At 40.7% G+C, this 20,101-nt stretch overlaps 1 protein-coding gene across 1 annotated transcript in view; it reads left to right on the plus strand.

Moving 5' to 3' along the window:
• The first annotated feature begins 778 nt into the window (after positions 1-778).
• The window catches only part of btbd8 (BTB domain containing 8), a 174,933-nt gene continuing 155,610 nt past the window's right edge, over positions 779-20,101 (plus strand). Inside the window, exons 1-4 of the mRNA XM_034180720.1 lie at positions 779-913; positions 4,867-5,043; positions 13,622-13,746; positions 14,008-14,125. Coding sequence (XP_034036611.1) covers positions 807-913; positions 4,867-5,043; positions 13,622-13,746; positions 14,008-14,125 — 527 coding nt within the window. The 5' untranslated portion in view covers positions 779-806. The remainder of the gene's footprint in view (positions 914-4,866; positions 5,044-13,621; positions 13,747-14,007; positions 14,126-20,101) is intronic.

Here is a 20,101-nt window from a genome sequence, read left to right on the forward strand (position 1 = left end):
GTTGCACATATTTGGGTGCACCACATTTACACTGAAACTCCCATCCTCTGAATGGTTTGTGCTGACACTCCCACTCTCCGCCTGTGGATTAGTCTCTCCGCCTGTGGATTAGTCTCTCCCTGTTTTTCAGAGTTGAAATGACGTAGCTGTTTCTAAGAAAAAAAATCCACAATCCCTCACCACTTTTTTCTAATGTCAAGGATGATAAATTAATGTTTGTTTGTTTTTTTTGTGGGGCCTTATCTCTCCGTTTCCTTATGAACATAGCATACGTCAGAGGCCATTAATGCTCCATCCCCAAGCAGTTGGTGGCGGTAATGCACAGAAGGAGACGCAGACGCAGCAGCAGAAGAAGAAGAAGAAGAAGAAGAAGAAGAAGAAGCAGAAGAAGAAGAAAAAGAAAAAGAAGAAGAAGAACTAGTGCGCACGCGCACGTCACGATCATGTTGTTAGGAGGTGATGTCAACACCAGCGGTTGGTAAATTAAATAGTGTGTGTGTCTGTTTCCTCAGAAGCCTTCTGTAGCTGAAGATGTTAGCCACTGGTAGGTAGTTGGTATTAGCTAGTTAGCCTCCTGATTGCTTAGAGACTAAAACAGTTTTGTTTGCAGCTGCGCACGTGTGTGTGTGTGTGTGTGTGTGTGTGTGTGTGTGTGTGTGTGTGTGTGTGTGTGTGTGTGTGTGTGTGTGTGTGTGTGTGTGTGTGTGTGTGTGTGTGTGTGTGTGTGTGTGTGTGGGTGGGGAGATGTGCTGGAGAATTTGATTGTCTAGGTTTTTGTGTGTGGGCTTTTAAAAAGGACGTCAACAATGATGACCACCCGCGACACTTCAAGACGATTCCAGATCAAAGAGCAGAAACACAAAGAGCAGCTGAAGAGGTGTTTGTCAGCTGCTTTATCTGCAGACCTTCACAGGTAATTCACATGTGCATTATTTTAATGTCGGCATGTCCACTTTCCTTTACGGCCCTGTCCCACTGGTGTTTAGGAGGATTTGCGTATGGATTGCGTACAAAATTGGCTCATATTCGCTTAACATCTGCAATATGCGTGAAACATGCTTGTATGAGTCGGTCAACACCTGCACACGTCCGCAATTGTCTGCAGAGGCACATTCTTCCGTTGCCAGGATTTTTGAGCTGCACAAAATTTGGCTGCGGATGACATCCGCCTTACATACTCCATACATACTCAATTCATACACAATACATACTCACTCTATGTGCTGTATATCTGCTATTAACCGCTGGTATCCACAACTGACGGGGATTGGCCACAAATAAAGTGTTTTCTTTGCAGCTGATTTGTGGACAATCTGTGAATGCATAACAAACACATCACGTAAACCCATAGTACTATATGTGGCAGAAAGTGACATACCTGCCAGTCAGTGCCGGTCCGGCTGTGTAAATCCACAAAGACGTAATTGCTGCAGTCACGTCTCCTCCAGAACTTTTATTTAACACCAACAAAAGGAAGAGTTGCTGTTTAGCCACAACTCACGCTGAAGTCTGTTTTCTGTGACACTCTCGAAAACAAACAAACAGAAAAAAAAACCACTGTCTCACATCCCAAGCGGCTTCCCCTCTCCAGCTCCCCAGACTCATGAATAGTTAACCCTCGCATGACAACAAGAACATTAACTCTGTGATCAACTTGTCAAGTCCAGCAAATGCTCCAGAGGCTGTATTGTTGGTGTGAATAGTGATGCCGACAGCCCGAGTGAGCTTATTTTATGGCCGCAATTCAGATGCCGTGCACGCGTAACATGTGCGTGATGCATTCATAATACACCCGTAATACTGCCATGATAATCTCCAATGTGTCTGATCCGTTTCCTCACTACATGCGTTATATAACCGTGTTTGTTCATCATATATTCACTATATATTATTAATATATCCCTAATTCATACTGGGACATTTGTCATTTTTGGCCATTTTTGTTGCGGACGACAATGAACGCCCGTACTTTGTATACTCAAGTCATGCGCAATTAATCCTCTCCCCAGTGGGACAGGGCCCTTAACACTAAAAGGAAGTTCTTTTGGCGTCTCCCTTTTTCACTCGAAGACCGTCGCCACAGCACATCCGAGATCGATCTGCATGTTGGTTTTGCACGTTTTATACCGGCTGCCCTTCCTGACAAGAGAATGGGCACAAGCGGTCTTGAACTGGGAACCATCTGCATTAGAAACAAGTGCAGCACAATCTTGTCAGCATACTGTACTTTTTTCCATTGTGTAACATTAAGAAATTTTCAATCAATTGTGAGATGGCATCAGTTACAAAATAGTGATTTTTTTTCCCAGGTTTTTACAAATCCGTCATTATATAAATGGTTTTACAACAAAGAGCACGAATATTTTTGAGATACCCATTTTGAAAATTCTTACCAAACATATGAAGCCAACTCTGGTTCAAAATTGATTTCAAGATTATATCAAGATTTACAAGAGATAAAAAAGAAAACACAAATTATATTAAGCAGAAATGGGACAGGGAATCCAAAAAGGTAATAGTAGATAATATTTGGCTAAAACATTGTGCTTTCCAATGGAAAATCACTAGTTCAAACGCATGGAGAAGTTTTGGTTGGAAGAGTCTTATTAGATATTTCATCACACCAGCACAGAGTTCTCACTATTCAGGTTCTTCCTTTTGCTAGATAAATTGTGGTGCACAAGGAGTAAAACAGTATCATCTGTTTTGGTCATGCCCTGCCTTGGAATCATTCTGGAATTTTGTGCAAACTGAAGTAAAAGTCATTTTAGGCAGAAATTCGTGGCAGCACAAAAATATAGAACCGAGAAATGGCTGAATTTATTATCTCCAAACCTTGATGACTGGCATGCTACTTACTGTCTATTTGATATTCATTATGGAACGTATCACTTTCCATAAAAGACTTCAAATGGACAAGTTTGACAGAATTTGGGGGAAAACATATATTCTACCTAGATGGCCAGAGTTTGTATGAGCCATATGATTTGATGTCACACTGAATGTAAAACAGTTAAAACACACCTCTTCTTCTGTTTTTCTCATTCATGTTATCTGTTCTGTTTTTATGTATATTGTAAAATCTTGAAAAAATAAAATAAAATTGGAAAAAAAAAAGACACAAGTGCAGCAACTGCTTGGCCACCACACAGACCTCCCTCTCTGTGCCAAGTTCTATCCATTGTTATATGACTGCGACACTATGCGCGCTCTGATTGGTTGATTTCTGGTCTGGTATTTTCCCATATCAGACTGGTTACCATGACAATCGGTCCGGAATGCGTATCACATTCGTCATAAGCCAGAAAGCTAAATACACAATTAGAAAAACCAAGTCAGACGTGAACATACTCCATAAATATCGTAACCACATCGGAAAAAACACATAGATTGAAAGTTTACCAGTTAACAACCGGACCATCTGCTAGCAAGTTTTGCATGGAGGTGAAGTGAACAGGTCTGATTACGAGCCCAAAGCCATCAGCAGCTTCCATATTGAGGTGATACCATAAGTTTGCATGTTTATATATTATAGCTATATAATAAACAAATTATTAACCTCGCTAACCCTCTGTCCATACTGTCAACACCTTGGTCTGATATTTTCCCATTCAGACCTCAAGCTCAGTTAATAATCCTTTAGTATCACTCACGCAAGTGCATGCAGAGAGGGAGAGACAAGCCACACATCAAGCCTCTGCCCAAAGCTTTGCAATGAAATAAGATTTTACTCTGTGTTACTTGTTTTTGTTTTGTTTTTTTAGAGGAAGGCCGGTCTGTGGTGGTTGACGTTGATATCGTGATGTGCCACCACAAATAACTCTAAATCATGCGGATTTAGAGTTTTACCCACTTTTTTTTTTTTTTTTTACATACAGCTGTAAGGGTATACTGGTTCTAGTTAAACGTCTAACACATTCTGAGTCATCTGAGGACAACTCATCCTCTTATGTGGTAAACCAGAAAATAAAACCTTAAAGTAATTAATTCTGAATGGCCACATACAGAGATCCGTCCAGTCACTGTAACTTGATGCAGATGAAAATGGGTGCAGTTACCCTCCTTCATAATATACAGCTCAAAGGACAATTTTGGATAAAAATCACACAAACCTTTTTTTAAACTATTATTCATTTTGACGGATTGCAGTCGCCCAAACATAATATATACCATATCGTGCAAGACTTCCTTAAATATTATAAATCTGAAGCAAGCCTAATGAATGAGTCCAAAATGGACCAGGGTAGAAGTGCACAGCTTAGTCCAGTTTTGACCTGTTGTGTGATGATGCTCATCTTAATCTCATGTTCGTATGTCTCCTCCCACCTCTGCGCTGTGGGCCAAAACAACAAAACAAAGAAAAAAACCTCAGTGGCACAAATTTACAGAGAATTTGACAGATTTGTGGAGTAGTTGGGGTAACGTGTGTTGTTTTAGTGAGTGTGTCGGTTGAGGTAGAATGGTGCATACAGTACTAGAGTGTTCACTTACTATGGAGAGGCTCCTTTATGTTGCCAGTGTAAAACACTGTTAAGCTTTTTTCCCCACTTTAAATCAAAGGAGATTTTGATTGTAGGTTGGGAATGTGGAGAAACAGGCAAATCCTCTAAATGTATTTACATGTTGTCTGCACTCATTATCTGTTACAGTAACTGTATTTTTATCATACCAATGAGGTGCATGTAATCACTCACTCACTCACTCACATTCAACCGCTTACTCCAATTAAGGGTCACGGGGGGCTGGAGCCAATCCTAGCAGTCATAGGGCATGAGGCGGGGTTCACCCTGGATAGGACACCAGTCTGTTGCCGGACATGTAATCAGTGAGGTCCAAATAAATCCATTTGTATAATGTATTTCCCAGGTTGCTGCAAGAGGAGCTGGAGGCAGATGTGTGTGTGTGTGCTGGTTCAGGGACACTTCGAGCCCACAGAGCTGTACTGTTGGCCAGAGCTCCTCATATCCTTCAGGGAACACGCAAAGACTCGATTAGCATCCAGCTGCCTGGGAAGGACCTCAACACACTGAAAGATTTCATCAGGTAAGTTCAAGGACTTCTCATGTCATTCCAACTTCTCTCCGGCAGAGGGCACACCTCTCACATAAATGTTAACATGTTTGTGTGGAGGTTTAAATGACTTACAGGTGTTCATTTCAGGGTTTGCATTTTAATTTTTGACCACCGAGTCCTGGGATACACTAGGTATTGAAAGTTTCATGTGTGGTGGCAAAGCGCCCTCACATGAGCGCTGAATTCAGTGCATAGAGTTTTTAATTTAAGAGCTACACAAGTGTGCAGTGTGCTAAGGAAGGTGGTGTGGCAAATGATACCATGAAAGTGGTGTGTCTAACAATATGTAGTTTTAAATTTGAAAAGGTGGGACTTCTGGCCTGACTCCTACATGGCAGCAGCATAAAAACAGAGCTCCCCAACACTAAGATTAAAAAGGCCCTATAAAACTACATTTGAGAAAGTGAGTAGATATGTAACAGTGTGGTAACGAGCGACGATTAAGACCGAAAGGAAAAAATCAGAAGTCGATGAAAAAGGCGGATTCGGACCTCGAGCACTGTAACGAGCCAGTGAGGCTAACAGGCGAATTTGCCGAACTTACGGAAGAGCTAACAGAGCTAACAGGGAGAGAGGGAAAACCAAGCTGGTAATGCAACCAAGCAAAGAGGGAGGAAAAACACAACAACCGGCTAAAAATATGGCAGACCTGGAAACAGTCCTACAAGTGATACGAGACTTCTGCCAGGAGAACTTTGAAAACTTAAAAGAAATCAAAGACTACATAAAAAAGACAAACACCAGAATAGATAATTCTGAAAAGTGGATCGTGGAGGTAGAGTAGCGTACTCAGAATCTGGACGAAGCCACTTTGTAGCTTGTGGAGCTACAGAAGCAGATTGAGACCAGAATGATGGAGTTGAAGAGCTGTTCTAGGAGAGAGAATGTGTGGATCCACGGGGTGAAGGAAGGAATGGAGGGAAACGCTCAATCAGTGATCAGTTTTGTTGAAAACCTTCTTAGGGAGAAGATGGACTTACCCCCATCATTTAAGCTGAAGATCGAAAGAGTGCAAGCTCCCAAGGACTCCCCTTCTAGATCCGTTGTGATAAAGTTACAAAGTTTCCAGAGTAAAGAAGAACTTGGCATGGCAGTAAACAGGCTTCACGTATGAAGTTGTTTCTGGACCACAACTATGTGCAGGAGATTTTGAGAAAACATAAAGAATACACGGAGGTAAAAAGGGTACTAAGAGATAAGAAGATAGGTTTCCAGACACAGTTTTTACCGAAACTCTGGGTCTTCTACAAGGTGGGACGTGCATCTACAACACATCGGAGGAGGCGACGAAGGACATGATGATCCGTGGGCTCCAGGTGAAGGTTGTGAAACCGGCAAAGGGCTGGACAGAGCGCATCAAGCGGCTAATGTGGACGACGTGTGAAAAGTGGACACAGGACAACGGAGACACGGCACGGGTACAAACAGAAGGTGAAAATTAGAGTGTAAGTCTATTAAGATAACTAAAGTGAGAAACACGTGCCTTTTGTCAAGACTGTAACATTTTATACAAATGTTTGGTTGAAATATTAATATCTTCACAAGTTAAGAGTGTTGGGACAGCACTTAAAGGTGTTGTGGACTTATGAACAATACTGATTCCAGTGGTGGGCACAGTTCCAGTAATCCGATAACCGATAATTATCGAAGATAAAGTTTTCATTATCGGATTATCCTTTTAGATATCTTTGAAAACCATTATCAGACAGTTATCTTCTGATAAATTTTTGTCCAATAATTTTTAGACCGTTAACGTAAACAAAGGTGAACAGATGTGTAGTTCTGCCCTCTGCAAACAAAGGAGATCTGTTTCTAGAAGAAACCGCTCTATCCTCTGCAGGCAAAGGAGAACTGGTCACCAAAAGAAAACCCCTAATTTCCTTTAACCCCATACTGACATGCGGCCAATATCACCCAAGTCATACAGAGGCATACATTTGTAACTTATGGTTCAAATTTTAACCAAACTTATTTCGGACAAGTTATTTAAATTAATGTCACATCTGAAGTTTTATAAAGTGAAAAAAAAATAAATAAATAAATAAATAAATAAATAAATAAATAAATAAATATATATATATATATATATATATATATATATATATATATATATATATATATATATATATATATATATATATATATATATATATATATATATATATATATATATATATATATATATAATATACGAGGTCTGTCCATAAAGTATCGTACCGTTTTTTTTTTTGTTTTTTTTTAACTATATGGATTTGATTCATATGTTTTCACGTCAGACAAGCTTGAACCCTCGTGCGCATGCGTGAGTTTTTCCACACCTGTCGGTGACGTCATTCGCCTGTGAGCACGCCTTGTGGAAGGAGTGGTCCCGCCCCGTTGTCGGATTTTCATTGTCTGGAAATGGGGGAATGATTTGGGGTTTTTTCCATCAGAATTTTTTCAGAAGGTGTTAGAGACTGGCACCTGGAAACTATTCGAAAAATTTATCTGGCTTTCGGTGAAAATTTTACGGGCTTCACAGAGAATAAGGTCAGTTAGAACAGCTTTAAAGACCCCTTTAAGGATGCTCAGCGCGCCGCGCTCCGAGCTGCAACGACACGGCACAAGCCACCGGACCATTTCTGAGCTGATGGCTCTGTGGATACGAGACCGTCGTGTGCTCTTTCTCTGGTTATCACAAGAGCTGGACATCAGCCATTTTCCGGCAGATTTCACTTTTAACAAGAGATTTTGTCATGGAAAGCCGCGCGGAGGCTTCGCGCGTCACGACCGATTCGCTTTGGAAGCGAGACAAAGGAACACCTCCGTTTCGGCGTGTCAGAGGACAAGTTGCAGCGGCTTGACGCTGCAATCCGCCCGCACGTCTTTCATTAAAAAAAATCTCCTTTAACAGTGGAATATCCGGATAAAATGCTGAAACCGACTTCTTCTGAAACTTCTCTGTTCTCTCATGACGTCCTGGATCAATAGAGCCTGAAATGTGGAGGTTTTCAGCTTAAAACAGGCTGACGACGTGCAGCGGTCCCAGGCGCCGTCGTCAGCCCGTTTCAAGCTGAAAACCTCCACATTTCAGGCTCTATTGATCCAGGACGTCGTGAGAGAACAGAGAAGTTTCAGAAGAAGTCGGTTTCAGCATTTTATCCGGATATTCCACTGTTAAAGATTTTTTTAATGAAAGACGTGCAGGCGGATTGCAGCGTCGGCTCGCAGCCGCTGCGACACTCCGCCACAGGAAAAACACCTCCGTTGGAAGCTTTAAGGACAAGTTGGAACATGTCCAGCTGTTAAACAATTTCTCATATACTCACTCCACTGAAAGCCATCAAAAGCCGCCTGGATTTTACAAATGGTTATCAACACGGAGGTGTTTTTCCTGTGCCGCCACACCGCGCCGGCTGCGTCCCGACGCGCGGACCCGTCCGCACGTCTTTCATTAAAAAAATCTCCTTTAACAGTGGAATATCCAGATAAAATGCTGAAATCGACTTCTTCTGAAACTTCTCTGTTCTCTCACGACGTCCTGGATCAATAGACTGCGCGACGTCTCGCACCGTGGAAAGTCCTTAAAGCGACAGTATCACCTCAAGATCTCTCATCAGCCGTTAAAATTTTCACCGAAAACCAGCTTAATTTTTCGAACCGTGTCCACTTCGATGTGTCTCACAGGTTTAGAAAAAATTTTGATCAAACAAAGCGCCAGTCTCTCAGCAACTTCTCAGGCAAAGGAATTCCGACGAGGGGCTGGACGACTCCTCCCACAAGGAGTGCTCACAGGCGAATGACGTCTCCGACAGGCGTGGAAAAACCCACGCATGCGCATGAGGGTTCAAGCATGTCTGACGTAAAAACATATGAATGAAATCCATATAGTTTTTACGTAAGGACCTATACTTTATGGACAGACCTCGTACAGAAAAAAAAATATATATATATATACAGATATGTTTTAGTTTTAAAGTAATGCACTATTTTTTAAGGTTTTAGTGTGGACATACTGTGTCCAGCAGTGCATTATGGGTGATAGGGTAATCTCAGTAAGTTCACGACAGGAGAAATGATTTGAGACACTCCGATCAGGGGGTCCACGGACAACAGCATTAAACTCTAGTGCCTAAACCTCTCGGAAATATATTCTCTGGGTTTATAGGCATTGTTATTGTGCTTGCGTTTATTAAATTCCATACATCTTAAACATAGCAAGTAGCAATACAGATTATCTGAAATTTTGTTTTGACAAGTTTTCAAGGTCTCTACTGCCATCTACTGGCCAGTAGTGTTCATGGCAGTATTCAAACTGAAGCTGGGCTGATATTTTCAATCAATCAATCAATCAATCAACTTTTTTCTTGTATAGCGCCAAATCACAACAAACAGCTGCCCCAAGGCGCTCCACACTGCAAGGCAAGGCCATACAACAATTATGAAACACAGTCTACGTCTAAAGCAACATAACCAAGGGATGGTCCAGGGTCACCCGATCCAGCCCTAACTATAAGCCTTAGCGAAAAGGAAAGTTTTAAGCCTAATCTTAAAAGTAGAGAGGGTATCTGTCTCCCTGATCTGAATTGGGAGCTGGTTCCACAGGAGAGGAGCCTGAAAGCTGAAGGCTCTGCCTCCCATTCTACTCTTACAAACCCTAGGAACTACAAGTAAGCCCGCAGTCTGAGAGCGAAGCGCTCTAATGGGGTAATATGGTACTACGAGGTCCCTAAGATAAGATGGGACCTGATTATTCAAAACCTTATAAGTAAGAAGAAGAATTTTAAATTCTATTCTAGCATTAACAGGAAGCCAATGAAGGGAGGCCAACACGGGTGAGATATGCTCTCTCCTGCTAGTCCCCGTCAGTACTCTAGCTGCAGCATTCTGAACCAACTGAAGGCTTTTTAGGGAACTTTTAGGACAACCTGATAATAATGAATTACAATAGTCCAGCCTAGAGGAAACAAATGCATGAATTAGTTTTTCAGCATCACTCTGAGACAAGACCTTTCTGATTTTAGAGATATTGCGTAAATGCAAAAAGGCAGTCCTACATATTTGTTTAATATGCGCTTTGAATGACATATCCTGATCAAAAATAACTCCAAGATTTCTCACAGTATTACCAGAGATCAGGGAAATGCCATCCAGAGTAACGATCTGGTTAGACACCATGCTTCTAAGATTTGTGGGGCCAAGTACAATAACTTCAGTTTTATCTGAGTTTAAAAGCAGGAAATTAGAGGTCATCCATGTCTTTATGTCTGTAAGACAATCCTGCAGTTTAGCTAATTGGTGCGTATCCTCTGGCTTCATGGATAGATAAAGCTGGGTATCATCTGCGTAACAATGAAAATTTAAGCAATACCGTCTAATAATACTGCCCAAGGGAAGCATGTATAAAGTGAATAAAATTGGTCCTAGCACAGAACCTTGTGGAACTCCATAATTAACTTTAGTCTGTGAAGAAGATTCCCCATTTACATGAACAAACTGTAATCTAGTAGACAAATATGATTCAAACCACCGCACCGCAATGCCTTTAATACCTATGACATGCTCTAATCTCTGTAATAAAATTTTATGGTCAACAGTATCAAAAGCAGCACTGAGGTCCAACAGAACAAGCACAGAGATAAGTCCACTGTCCGAAGCCATAAGAAGATCATTTGTAACCTTCACTAATGCTGTTTCTGTACTATGATGAATTCATACGATTGCTGATCAGGAGGTGGTCATTAGATGTTAATTGCAGCTCATTACTCCATGTATACTAAACGATGCAGGACGCGCAATTAACCTGAAACTCGGTGCAATCCAAAAAATTCTCACACGAATGAAAAATCAGCTGAAAAAGGGCCAAAACTCGCAGTGGCACCAGTAGATCATGGCAGTGTTCTATTTATTTTTACACAGGTTATATCAGACGGTTATCTAATTATAACTTTTTTTTTTTGAAAATGCCTTTTTTTACAAATAAAAAAATGGCATATTTTACAAAAGCACATTTATCTGTAAACACCAATGCACGACACACCTCACATTAACGTGTTGGTTTACATAGAATGAATCAACCAATCAGTGTTAGCCGAGGCGCATTTTACCCAGAATGCCATCTGTCTATGTTTGTTACAAAACTTCAGAATTAGTGCATTATTCAACATTAAAAGATTATGTTATATCTTAACTTTGCACAAATGACAGAATTGACATTAATGGAATTATTCTATCAGTATTCATTTTATTTACACCAAACCATAACTCAGCACTGCTTTATTTTCCAAGACCTCGGCCTGATGGCAACATTGTTATGGAGTAGAAAGTTGAGCTGTGTCGCCTCTCTCGGCTTGCATCTGTGCTGGAAGCCATGTAATAAACAGGAGCTTCCAGCAGGGGGCAGGACGCTCAAGTGCTGACTCATTGTTTGGGTCTGTTTGGGTCAGCTTGTTAGTAGTTGCACGTGTACCGGAGATAAGACTGGAATTTATCGGTATCAGTTATCTGTAACTTCAGATACATTTTTGGGTGGTTTAGCTTTATCAAAAATAACTTTTCAGTTATCTGATTATAGTTATCTGATTATCTGTTATTGAAGTTAATTTTTGGTTATCTGTGCCCACCACTGACTGATTCTATCAGCGAGGGCCCCCTGCCCTTCGGGAACAGAGGACATCCCTCAGAGCGGACTGAACATCAGAGTTCAGAGAAGATCAATTCTCAGTCCTCACTTAAGGAAGTTTCTTTAGTATCTTGTTATATTTATGTTGAGCCTTTGTTATACTTTGTTTAAAGCTAATTATTGATACTGTAGCAAAAGGGAGAAGAGGAGCGAGATAAGAGGACTAGAGAAAAATGACCACCCAAAAACTGCATTAAGGTAACCTCATATAATGTAAATGGTGTACTCAACCCAACCAAAAGGAGCAAGATAATAAGAAAGATGAAAAAAGGAGTCGGGGTGATAATGTTACAGGAGACCCAACTAACAGAAAAGCAACATCTAAAGCTTAAGAGGAATGGTTACAATCAGATATTCTCTGCGTCCTACAAATCAAGACACCGGAGAGGGGTAGCCATTTTAATTTCGGGGAGGATTCCATTTGAAAAAATTCAGTATGGCAGTAAGGGACCTATCGGTCCATGGCCCCCTTTATTTCACATTATATCTGGTGAAGGAGAGAAAAAAACATCAATCTGGAGATTAAATTCAGATATATTAGAAGGACACATGAAGGAAGAAATGGTGAGGGAACTTCAAACATATACAGTGGTATGTAAATGTTTGGGCACCTCTGATGATTTCCATGATTTTCCTTTATAAATCATTGCTAGTTTGGATCAGAAATTTCAGTTAAATGTGTCATAGCAGACAAACACAGTGATATTTGAGAAGTGAAATTAACACAATTATTAACTCGTTTGGCTGCTGTGCTCTGATCGCTTCCTCTGGCTTCTATGATGAAATAATACTGAATTTATGTGGAAAGGGAAGAGCTTGGTACATCTCAATTCCACGTTCAGTGAGAAATACAATCAGAATGCGCTTGGATCCATGTGTTGATATTTTTGTGCTGATACCAGTTTCTGGGTTGTATTGTACGCCATGTTTCAGTAGGAAGTCTTTGTACATGAGGGTCCTGGTGAATCTTAATTGTTCATAAGTGTGAGTGAGAGTGTGAATATGTTTGTCTGTCTATATGTTATCCTGTGATAGATTGGTGGCTTGATGGTGAAACTAGAGCTGCAGATTCTTAACAAGTCCCAGATTGTCTCCCCATGTTCAGTATTTGTCAGTAAACGTGGGTGTAAAGTTTCAGTGTCACACACTCAGTTTTTTTTAACTGCTCTGAGCTCACAGTGTTTATGGCCTCACACATACATACTCCCGCTAACATTTTTCCCATTTCATCTTTATTCCGCGTGACATGGTAACAAATAATCTATCCCTGCATGTCTCCACATCATCATTTTTTTACTTCATCTAGTGAGTTATTTTTTGAGTGCAGTGCATATTTATATGTATTTGTGCACATTTTTTTTCTATTGTTGTTATGAGTATATATGTTTATATGTGGGGAGTTCAGATGAAAAATCCAATGTTGGTGTAGGGACTCAGTCTCAGACAAGCTGCTGTGGTCCTGAATGACGCATGTGCAGTGCAGGGCAGACTGATTTTTAGGGGGGGCCGTTTGGTCTGTGACACCGGTCGAATCCCTTCTGTCCCTGCTGTTCATCATGCCTTCCATCTGTCACCTCCCCTCGATCAGCTGTTTTTGTAAAGTTTGTCTCGCTGTCACCTTTTTTGACAGTCGCTTTTCATTGTAGTTTTATCACCCTGTCTGTCTTTTTGGATTTTAGTCACTTTGGATTTTTCATGTCACTTTTACTGTGGACTCTTGTTGTATTTGTATTTTTCACTGCCACTTTTGGGAGTATTAAACACTTGATCTTCTGCACCTAATCTCCTGTGCCTGCTACCTGCATCCTGGGGTTCACTCTAGTCTCTTGGTCCCAACTGCAACAAAATACACTTTTTTTTGTTTAACCATCAGTGTTTATTTTGCAGGAATGTGTACACAGCAGAGCAAAGCATGCGCTGTGATGTCATAATCCCAGCTGATGACTGGTCACGACCAGATTATGACAGAAAATCGGTTACAGATGCAGTAGACCTTCACCCAGCTAACACAGGTAAACTCATACACTGTGTCCCTTTTTGAATGTGCATTCTGGTGATCTAACTGTACAGCTGCCCTTCTCCCACATGCCCTTACTTCATCATGTTATCTCACTCATTATTCATTTATTAGTAATCCCATTTTTTGTGTGTCCTTACTGCTCATTGCAGAATAACTACACTATGGGTACTTTATTTTTCACACGTATGTCCATCTGCACTTTTTTCCATGAGCGCACTTTCTTTCCTTCATATCTGTCTCAACATCTGTCTAGATGCTGCTGCTCTTGACCCGGCCTCAGGCCTCGGAGCTGACTTACTGTATCTGTACAAGAAAGGAGAGCAGTGTGATATCACCATTCAAGTGGCTGAGGAGTTCTTTTCTTGCCACAGGTACAGCTATTTCTGATGGCTTCTCAGTATTCTTAGTATTTTACATCTTAAAAACTCAAAAGCACAGTGTGGATTTTCAACGTATCATCATAGGTTGCATTCATTGTGTCTCAGGTTAATTACTTCTTAGCCACATTTACGCCAATCAAAAGGTTGTGTTACAGTGAAGCAAGAAAAATGAACCCAGACGCAGCAACGCACACAAATTAATATTAAGAGGTTCTCAACACAGGAGGGAAAAGTTTCTGGTTAAGGTGAAACTAAGCAACAAGAGCACAGACCAATGGCATTACAAACTTTGAAATTGACTATAAACAAGAACCACAATGATTATAAAAAATGTTGGAATTGGTCTAGACAAATGCAGATCAGTTTTTAAATGAGAGATGGCCACTATGTTATATTTAAGTAGTGTTCAGAATAATAGTAGTGCTATGTAACTAAAAAGATTAATCCGTGTTTTGAGTATGTTTCCTATTGTTACATGGGAAACAAGGTACCAGTAGATTCAGTAGAGTCTCACAAATCCAACAAGACCAAGCATTCATGATATGCACACTCTTAAGGCTATGAAATTGGGCTATTAGTAAAAATAAAAGTAGAAAAGGGGGTGTTCACAATAATAGTAGTGTGGCATTCAGTTAGTGAGTTTGTCAATTTTGTGGAACAAACAGGTGTGAATCAGGTGTCTCCTATTCAAGGATGAAGCCAGCACCTGTTGAACATGCTTTTCTCTTTGAAAGCCTGAGGACAATAGGACGTTCAAGACATTGTTCAGAAGAACAGCGTAGTTTGATTAAAAAGTTGATTGGAGAGGGGGAAAACTTATACGCAGGTGCAAAAAATTATAGGTTGTTCATCGACAATGATCTCCAATGCTTTAAAATGGACAAAAAAAACAGAGATGCATGGAAGAAAATGGAAGACAACCATCAAAATGGATAGAAGAATAACCAGAATGGCAAAGGCTCACCCATTGATCAGCTCCAGGATGATCAAAGACATTCTGGAGTTACCTGTAAGTGCTGTGACAGTTAGAAGACACCTGTGTGAAGCTAATTTATTTGCAAGAATCTCCCGCAAAGTCCCCCTGTTAAATAAAAGACGTGTAGAAGAGGTTACAATTTGCCAAAGAACACATCAACTGGCCTAAAGAGAAATGGAGGACTATTTTGTGGACTGATGAGAGTAAAATTGTTGTTTTTGGGTCCAAGGGCTGCAGACAGTTTGTGAGATGACCCCCAAACTCTGAATTCAAGCCACAGTTCACAGTGAAGACAGTGAAGCATGGTGGTGCAAGCATCATGATATGGGCATGTTTCTCCTACTATGGTGTTGGGCCTATATATCGCATGCCAGGTATCATGGATCACTTAGGATATGTCAAAATACTTGAAGAGGTCATGCCCTTGAAATGGGTGTTTCAACAAGACAGTGACCCCAAGCACACTAGTAAATGAGCAAAATCTTGGTTCCAAACCAATAAAATGAATGCCTTGAAGATGTGAAGAAATCATGAAAAACTGTGGTTATACAACTAAATACTAGTTTAGTGATTCACAGGACTGCGAAAAAAGCAGTTTGAACATAATAGTTTTGAGATTGTAGCATCAACAGCAGATGCTACTATTATTGTGAACACCCCCTTTTCTACTTTTTTTTACTAATAGCCCAATTTCATAGCCTTAAGAGTGTGCATATCATGAATGCTTGGTCTTGTTGGATTTGTGAGAATCTACTGTTTCCCATGTAACAATAGGAAATATATTCAAAACCTGGATTAATCTTTTTAGTCACGTAGCACTACTATTATTCTGAACACTACTGTATTTGATAGTGAACATAGTTTTGCCTACTGCTTTACTTCTTACAGAAGTATTTTTTCCTTTTCTTTTTGTTGTTGTTTATGCACCAGTGACACCAGATCAAATTCCTTGTATGTGAACACTTACTTGCCAATAAATTTGATGCTGATTATGATATGGATCTGTACTCTGTGGCTTTTATGCTCCTAGTTAGGAAGAAAATGGTAAGTAAACAAATGTCATTTCCAAATGCTTCAGATGGAGTGATGCAGGCTGCCGCTCCAGCTCTCCTTCAGTCTATGTGCACGCACACAGAGCTCACTGACTCCGCCTCCTGTAGACAGTAGGAACAGGGACAGAAGTGAGGTGTGAGCAAGGGCAGCAGTGAGATGAAGCAAACAAAACAGAGATGACGTTATTGTAATAAATCAAGTTTTCCACATTTTTAATCGATTTTTTTTTTTTGTTGTTGTTGTTAAGGATAAGAATTTTTTTTTAACACTCCTAGCAGAGTAAGTGCATGGCACTTGGGGCTTATTCTGCATTTTGGTAAGAGGGCGCATGCCGAGTAAGGGGCCTGCACAATCTCATTCAACTTGGGACTCCGACGAGGGTGGTCGCATCTCCTCCACTCTCCCTTATCTCTGTTCTGCTTTAACCTTCAAGTCCCTACTTCACCAGACTGTGAATTTCTCAAATTATATTGGATTCTGGATCTATTGGACTACTATTAGATTAACCATGGAATTGATCAGCTGGTCTCTGAACGCTATTGACACCATTTTTTTCTACAAGAAGGTCAGGACCGGGCGATCCTACCTGCCCAGATGGAACGTATCCTGCGGGCTATGTTCTCGACTCCTGGAGTTCCTGGCGTGTTGTATGCTTGGCACCTTTCTCTGTTGAGGACGTCGAGGATTTTTTCATTTTTGATTAAAATGAAAATGATTAACGAGGTTGGCAAGGCAGTGTATTCTCAGACTGCGAAGACTCTTGAACTCAGACGCAAATTGGATGACATCTTGGAGCAGATGCGTGCCTTGCAGTTGAAGTTGAAGATTTCAGAGGCCGGTGAATATTCTTAATTCGTAATTGGGAATATTCTTAATTCATAATTGGGATTTGGTTGTTCAAGTGGAACTGTTAAAAAGTGTTTTTCACTGCTCAAAACATTACAGGCTTATCAAGCCTGGCCAAATTGCCTGACTGTTTTCCTCCAGAGGAATTTCTTCAGCCTGGGGATCATTTGGCTGTTTCTTATCTCAACTCACAAAGACAATAAACTGCTTTTCACAGGACTGAAGCATGCTCCATCCCCCATCAACACTCCCCACTCCGGCGTCTGCTCAAGTCACTCCTTTCCCCTTCTGCGGGGGCGGTGCAGTTTTTGCTGCAGCCCCGTTACTCCCACCAAGCCGATGGTGGCGCATCTCAGGGTTGCTGCGTGGCCTACACCCACTTGCCTCAATTGGGATAACGGACTTCTTCAAACTTAATGCACATAAACAATGTCAAATGTGTATGTGCTGTCTTTAATTTTGATGTGTGCCATTATTATGGTAAACAAGTAATAATTGTGGACTAATTGCTGCCTGAGGTAACTGGAGTGTAAACATAATTTCTCCACTGTGAGATCAATAAAGTATATCTCATCTCATCTCATAAAATGTGACAGTGAAAAACACCTGAGAGTGACAGCAGAGGGTAAGTGTAAGTTTTATGAACATACATTCCTTTTCTCTCAAAAATTCTTGAAAGGGTAGTTGTAAAACAGCTAACTGATCATCTGCAGAGGAATGGTCTATTTGAAGAGTTTCAGTCAGGTTTTAGAATTCATCATAGTACAGAAACAGCATTAGTGAAGGTTACAAATGATCTTCTTATGGCCTCGGACAGTGGACTCATCTCTGTGCTTGTTCTGTTAGACCTCAGTGCTGCTTTTGATACTGTTGACCATAAAATTTTATTACAGAGATTAGAGCATGCCATAGGTATTAAAGGCACTGCGCTGCGGTGGTTTGAATCATATTTGTCTAATAGATTACAATTTGTTCATGTAAATGGGGAATCTTCTTCACAGACTAAAGTTAATTATGGAGTTCCACAAGGTTCTGTGCTAGGACCAATTTTATTCACTTTATATATGCTTCCCTTAGGCAGTATTATTAGACCGTATTGCTTAAATTTTCATTGTTACGCAGATGATACCCAGCTTTATCTATCCATGAAGCCAGAGGACACACACCAATTAGCTAAACTGCAGGATTGTCTTACAGACATAAAGACATGGATGACCTCTAATTTCCTGCTTTTAAACTCAGATAAAACTGAAGTTATTGTACTTGGCCCCACAAATCTTAGAAACATGGTGTCTAACCAGATCCTTACTCTGGATGGCATTACCCTGACCTCTAGTAATACTGTGAGAAATCTTGGAGTCATTTTTGATCAGGATATGTCATTCAAAGCGCATATTAAACAAATATGTAGGACTGCTTTTTTGCATTTACGCAATATCTCTAAAATCAGAAAGGTCTTGTCTCAGAGTGATGCTGAAAAACTAATTCATGCATTTATTTCCTCTAGGCTGGACTATTGTAATTCATTATTATCAGGTTGTCCTAAAAGTTCCCTAAAAAGCCTTCAGTTAATTCAAAATGCTGCAGCTAGAGTACTGACGGGGACTAGAAGGAGAGAGCATATCTCACCCATATTGGCCTCTCTTCATTGGCTTCCTGTTAATTCTAGAATAGAATTTAAAATTCTTCTTCTTACTTATAAGGTTTTGAATAATCAGGTCCCATCTTATCTTAGGGACCTCGTAGTACCATATCACCCCAATAGAGCGCTTCGCTCTCAGACTGCAGGCTTACTTGTAGTTCCTAGGGTTTGTAAGAGTAGAATGGGAGGCAGAGCCTTCAGCTTTCAGGCTCCTCTCCTGTGGAACCAGCTCCCAATTCAGATCAGGGAGACAGACACCCTCTCTACGTTTAAGATTAGGCTTAAAACTTTCCTTTTTGCTAAAGTTTATAGTTAGGGCTGGATCAGGTGACCCTGAACCATCCCTTAGTTATGCTGCTATAGACGTAGACTGCTGGGGGGTTCCCATGATGCACTGTTTCTTTCTCTTTTTGCTCTGTATGCACCACTCTGCATTTAATCATTAGTGATCGATCTCTGCTCCCCTCCACAGCATGTCTTTTTCCTGGTTCTCTCCCTCAGCCCCAACCAGTCCCAGCAGAAGACTGCCCCTCCCTGAGCCTGGTTCTGCTGGAGGTTTCTTCCTGTTAAAAGGGAGTTTTTCCTTCCCACTGTAGCCAAGTGCTTGCTCACAGGGGGTCGTTTTGACCGTTGGGGTTTTACATAATTATTGTATGGCCTTGCCTTACAATATAAAGCGCCTTGGGGCAACTGTTTGTTGTGATTTGGCGCTATATAAAAAAATTGATTGATTGATTGATTGATACTGCAGTTGCTAGCAAGAAGGCCATTAACATCCTAAGATTAGCAAAGAGAAATTTCAACAGCAATCGTGAAACAGCAATGCTGCTCCTGTATAGGAAACTGTTTGGACTTCACTTAGAATGCTGGACCCTCATCTGCGGAGCCATTGAAAGGATATAGAGGTGAGGAACAAAGCTCACTTAGAGATGCTCCACATGAGGAATAGCTATACAATGTCTATGTCTACTGAGCTTATACCACTGAAGAACAAGAGAGGATATGATTCAACTCTCCAAAATTGTGAACAATGTGAATCAATTTTGTGAAAATCAAAATTGTGAATCAATAGTCTGGGCAAAGATTAACTGTTCCAGCAGACTGCAATTGTGACACATGGGCACGGAGTCAACCTCTTCAAGCCACAGGCAGTAAAGCATATTTGATGTCGGATATCTCAGTAAGGTGGTAAATGACCAAGCAGATGGGAAAAAAATATGGAATCACTCAGTTCTGAGGAAACAATTATGGAATCATGAAAAACAAAAGAACACTCCAACACATCACTTGTATTTTGTTGCACCACCTCTGGCTTTTATAACAGCTTGCAGTCTCTGAGGCATGGACTTAATGAGTGACAAACAGTACTCTTCATCAATCTGGCTCCAGCTTTCTCTGATTGCTGTTGCCAGATCAGCTTTGCAGGTTGGAGCCTTGTCATGGACCATTT

Source organism: Thalassophryne amazonica, chromosome 10 (genome assembly GCF_902500255.1).
Source record: "Thalassophryne amazonica chromosome 10, fThaAma1.1, whole genome shotgun sequence".
Lineage (NCBI taxonomy): Eukaryota > Metazoa > Chordata > Actinopteri > Batrachoidiformes > Batrachoididae > Thalassophryne > Thalassophryne amazonica.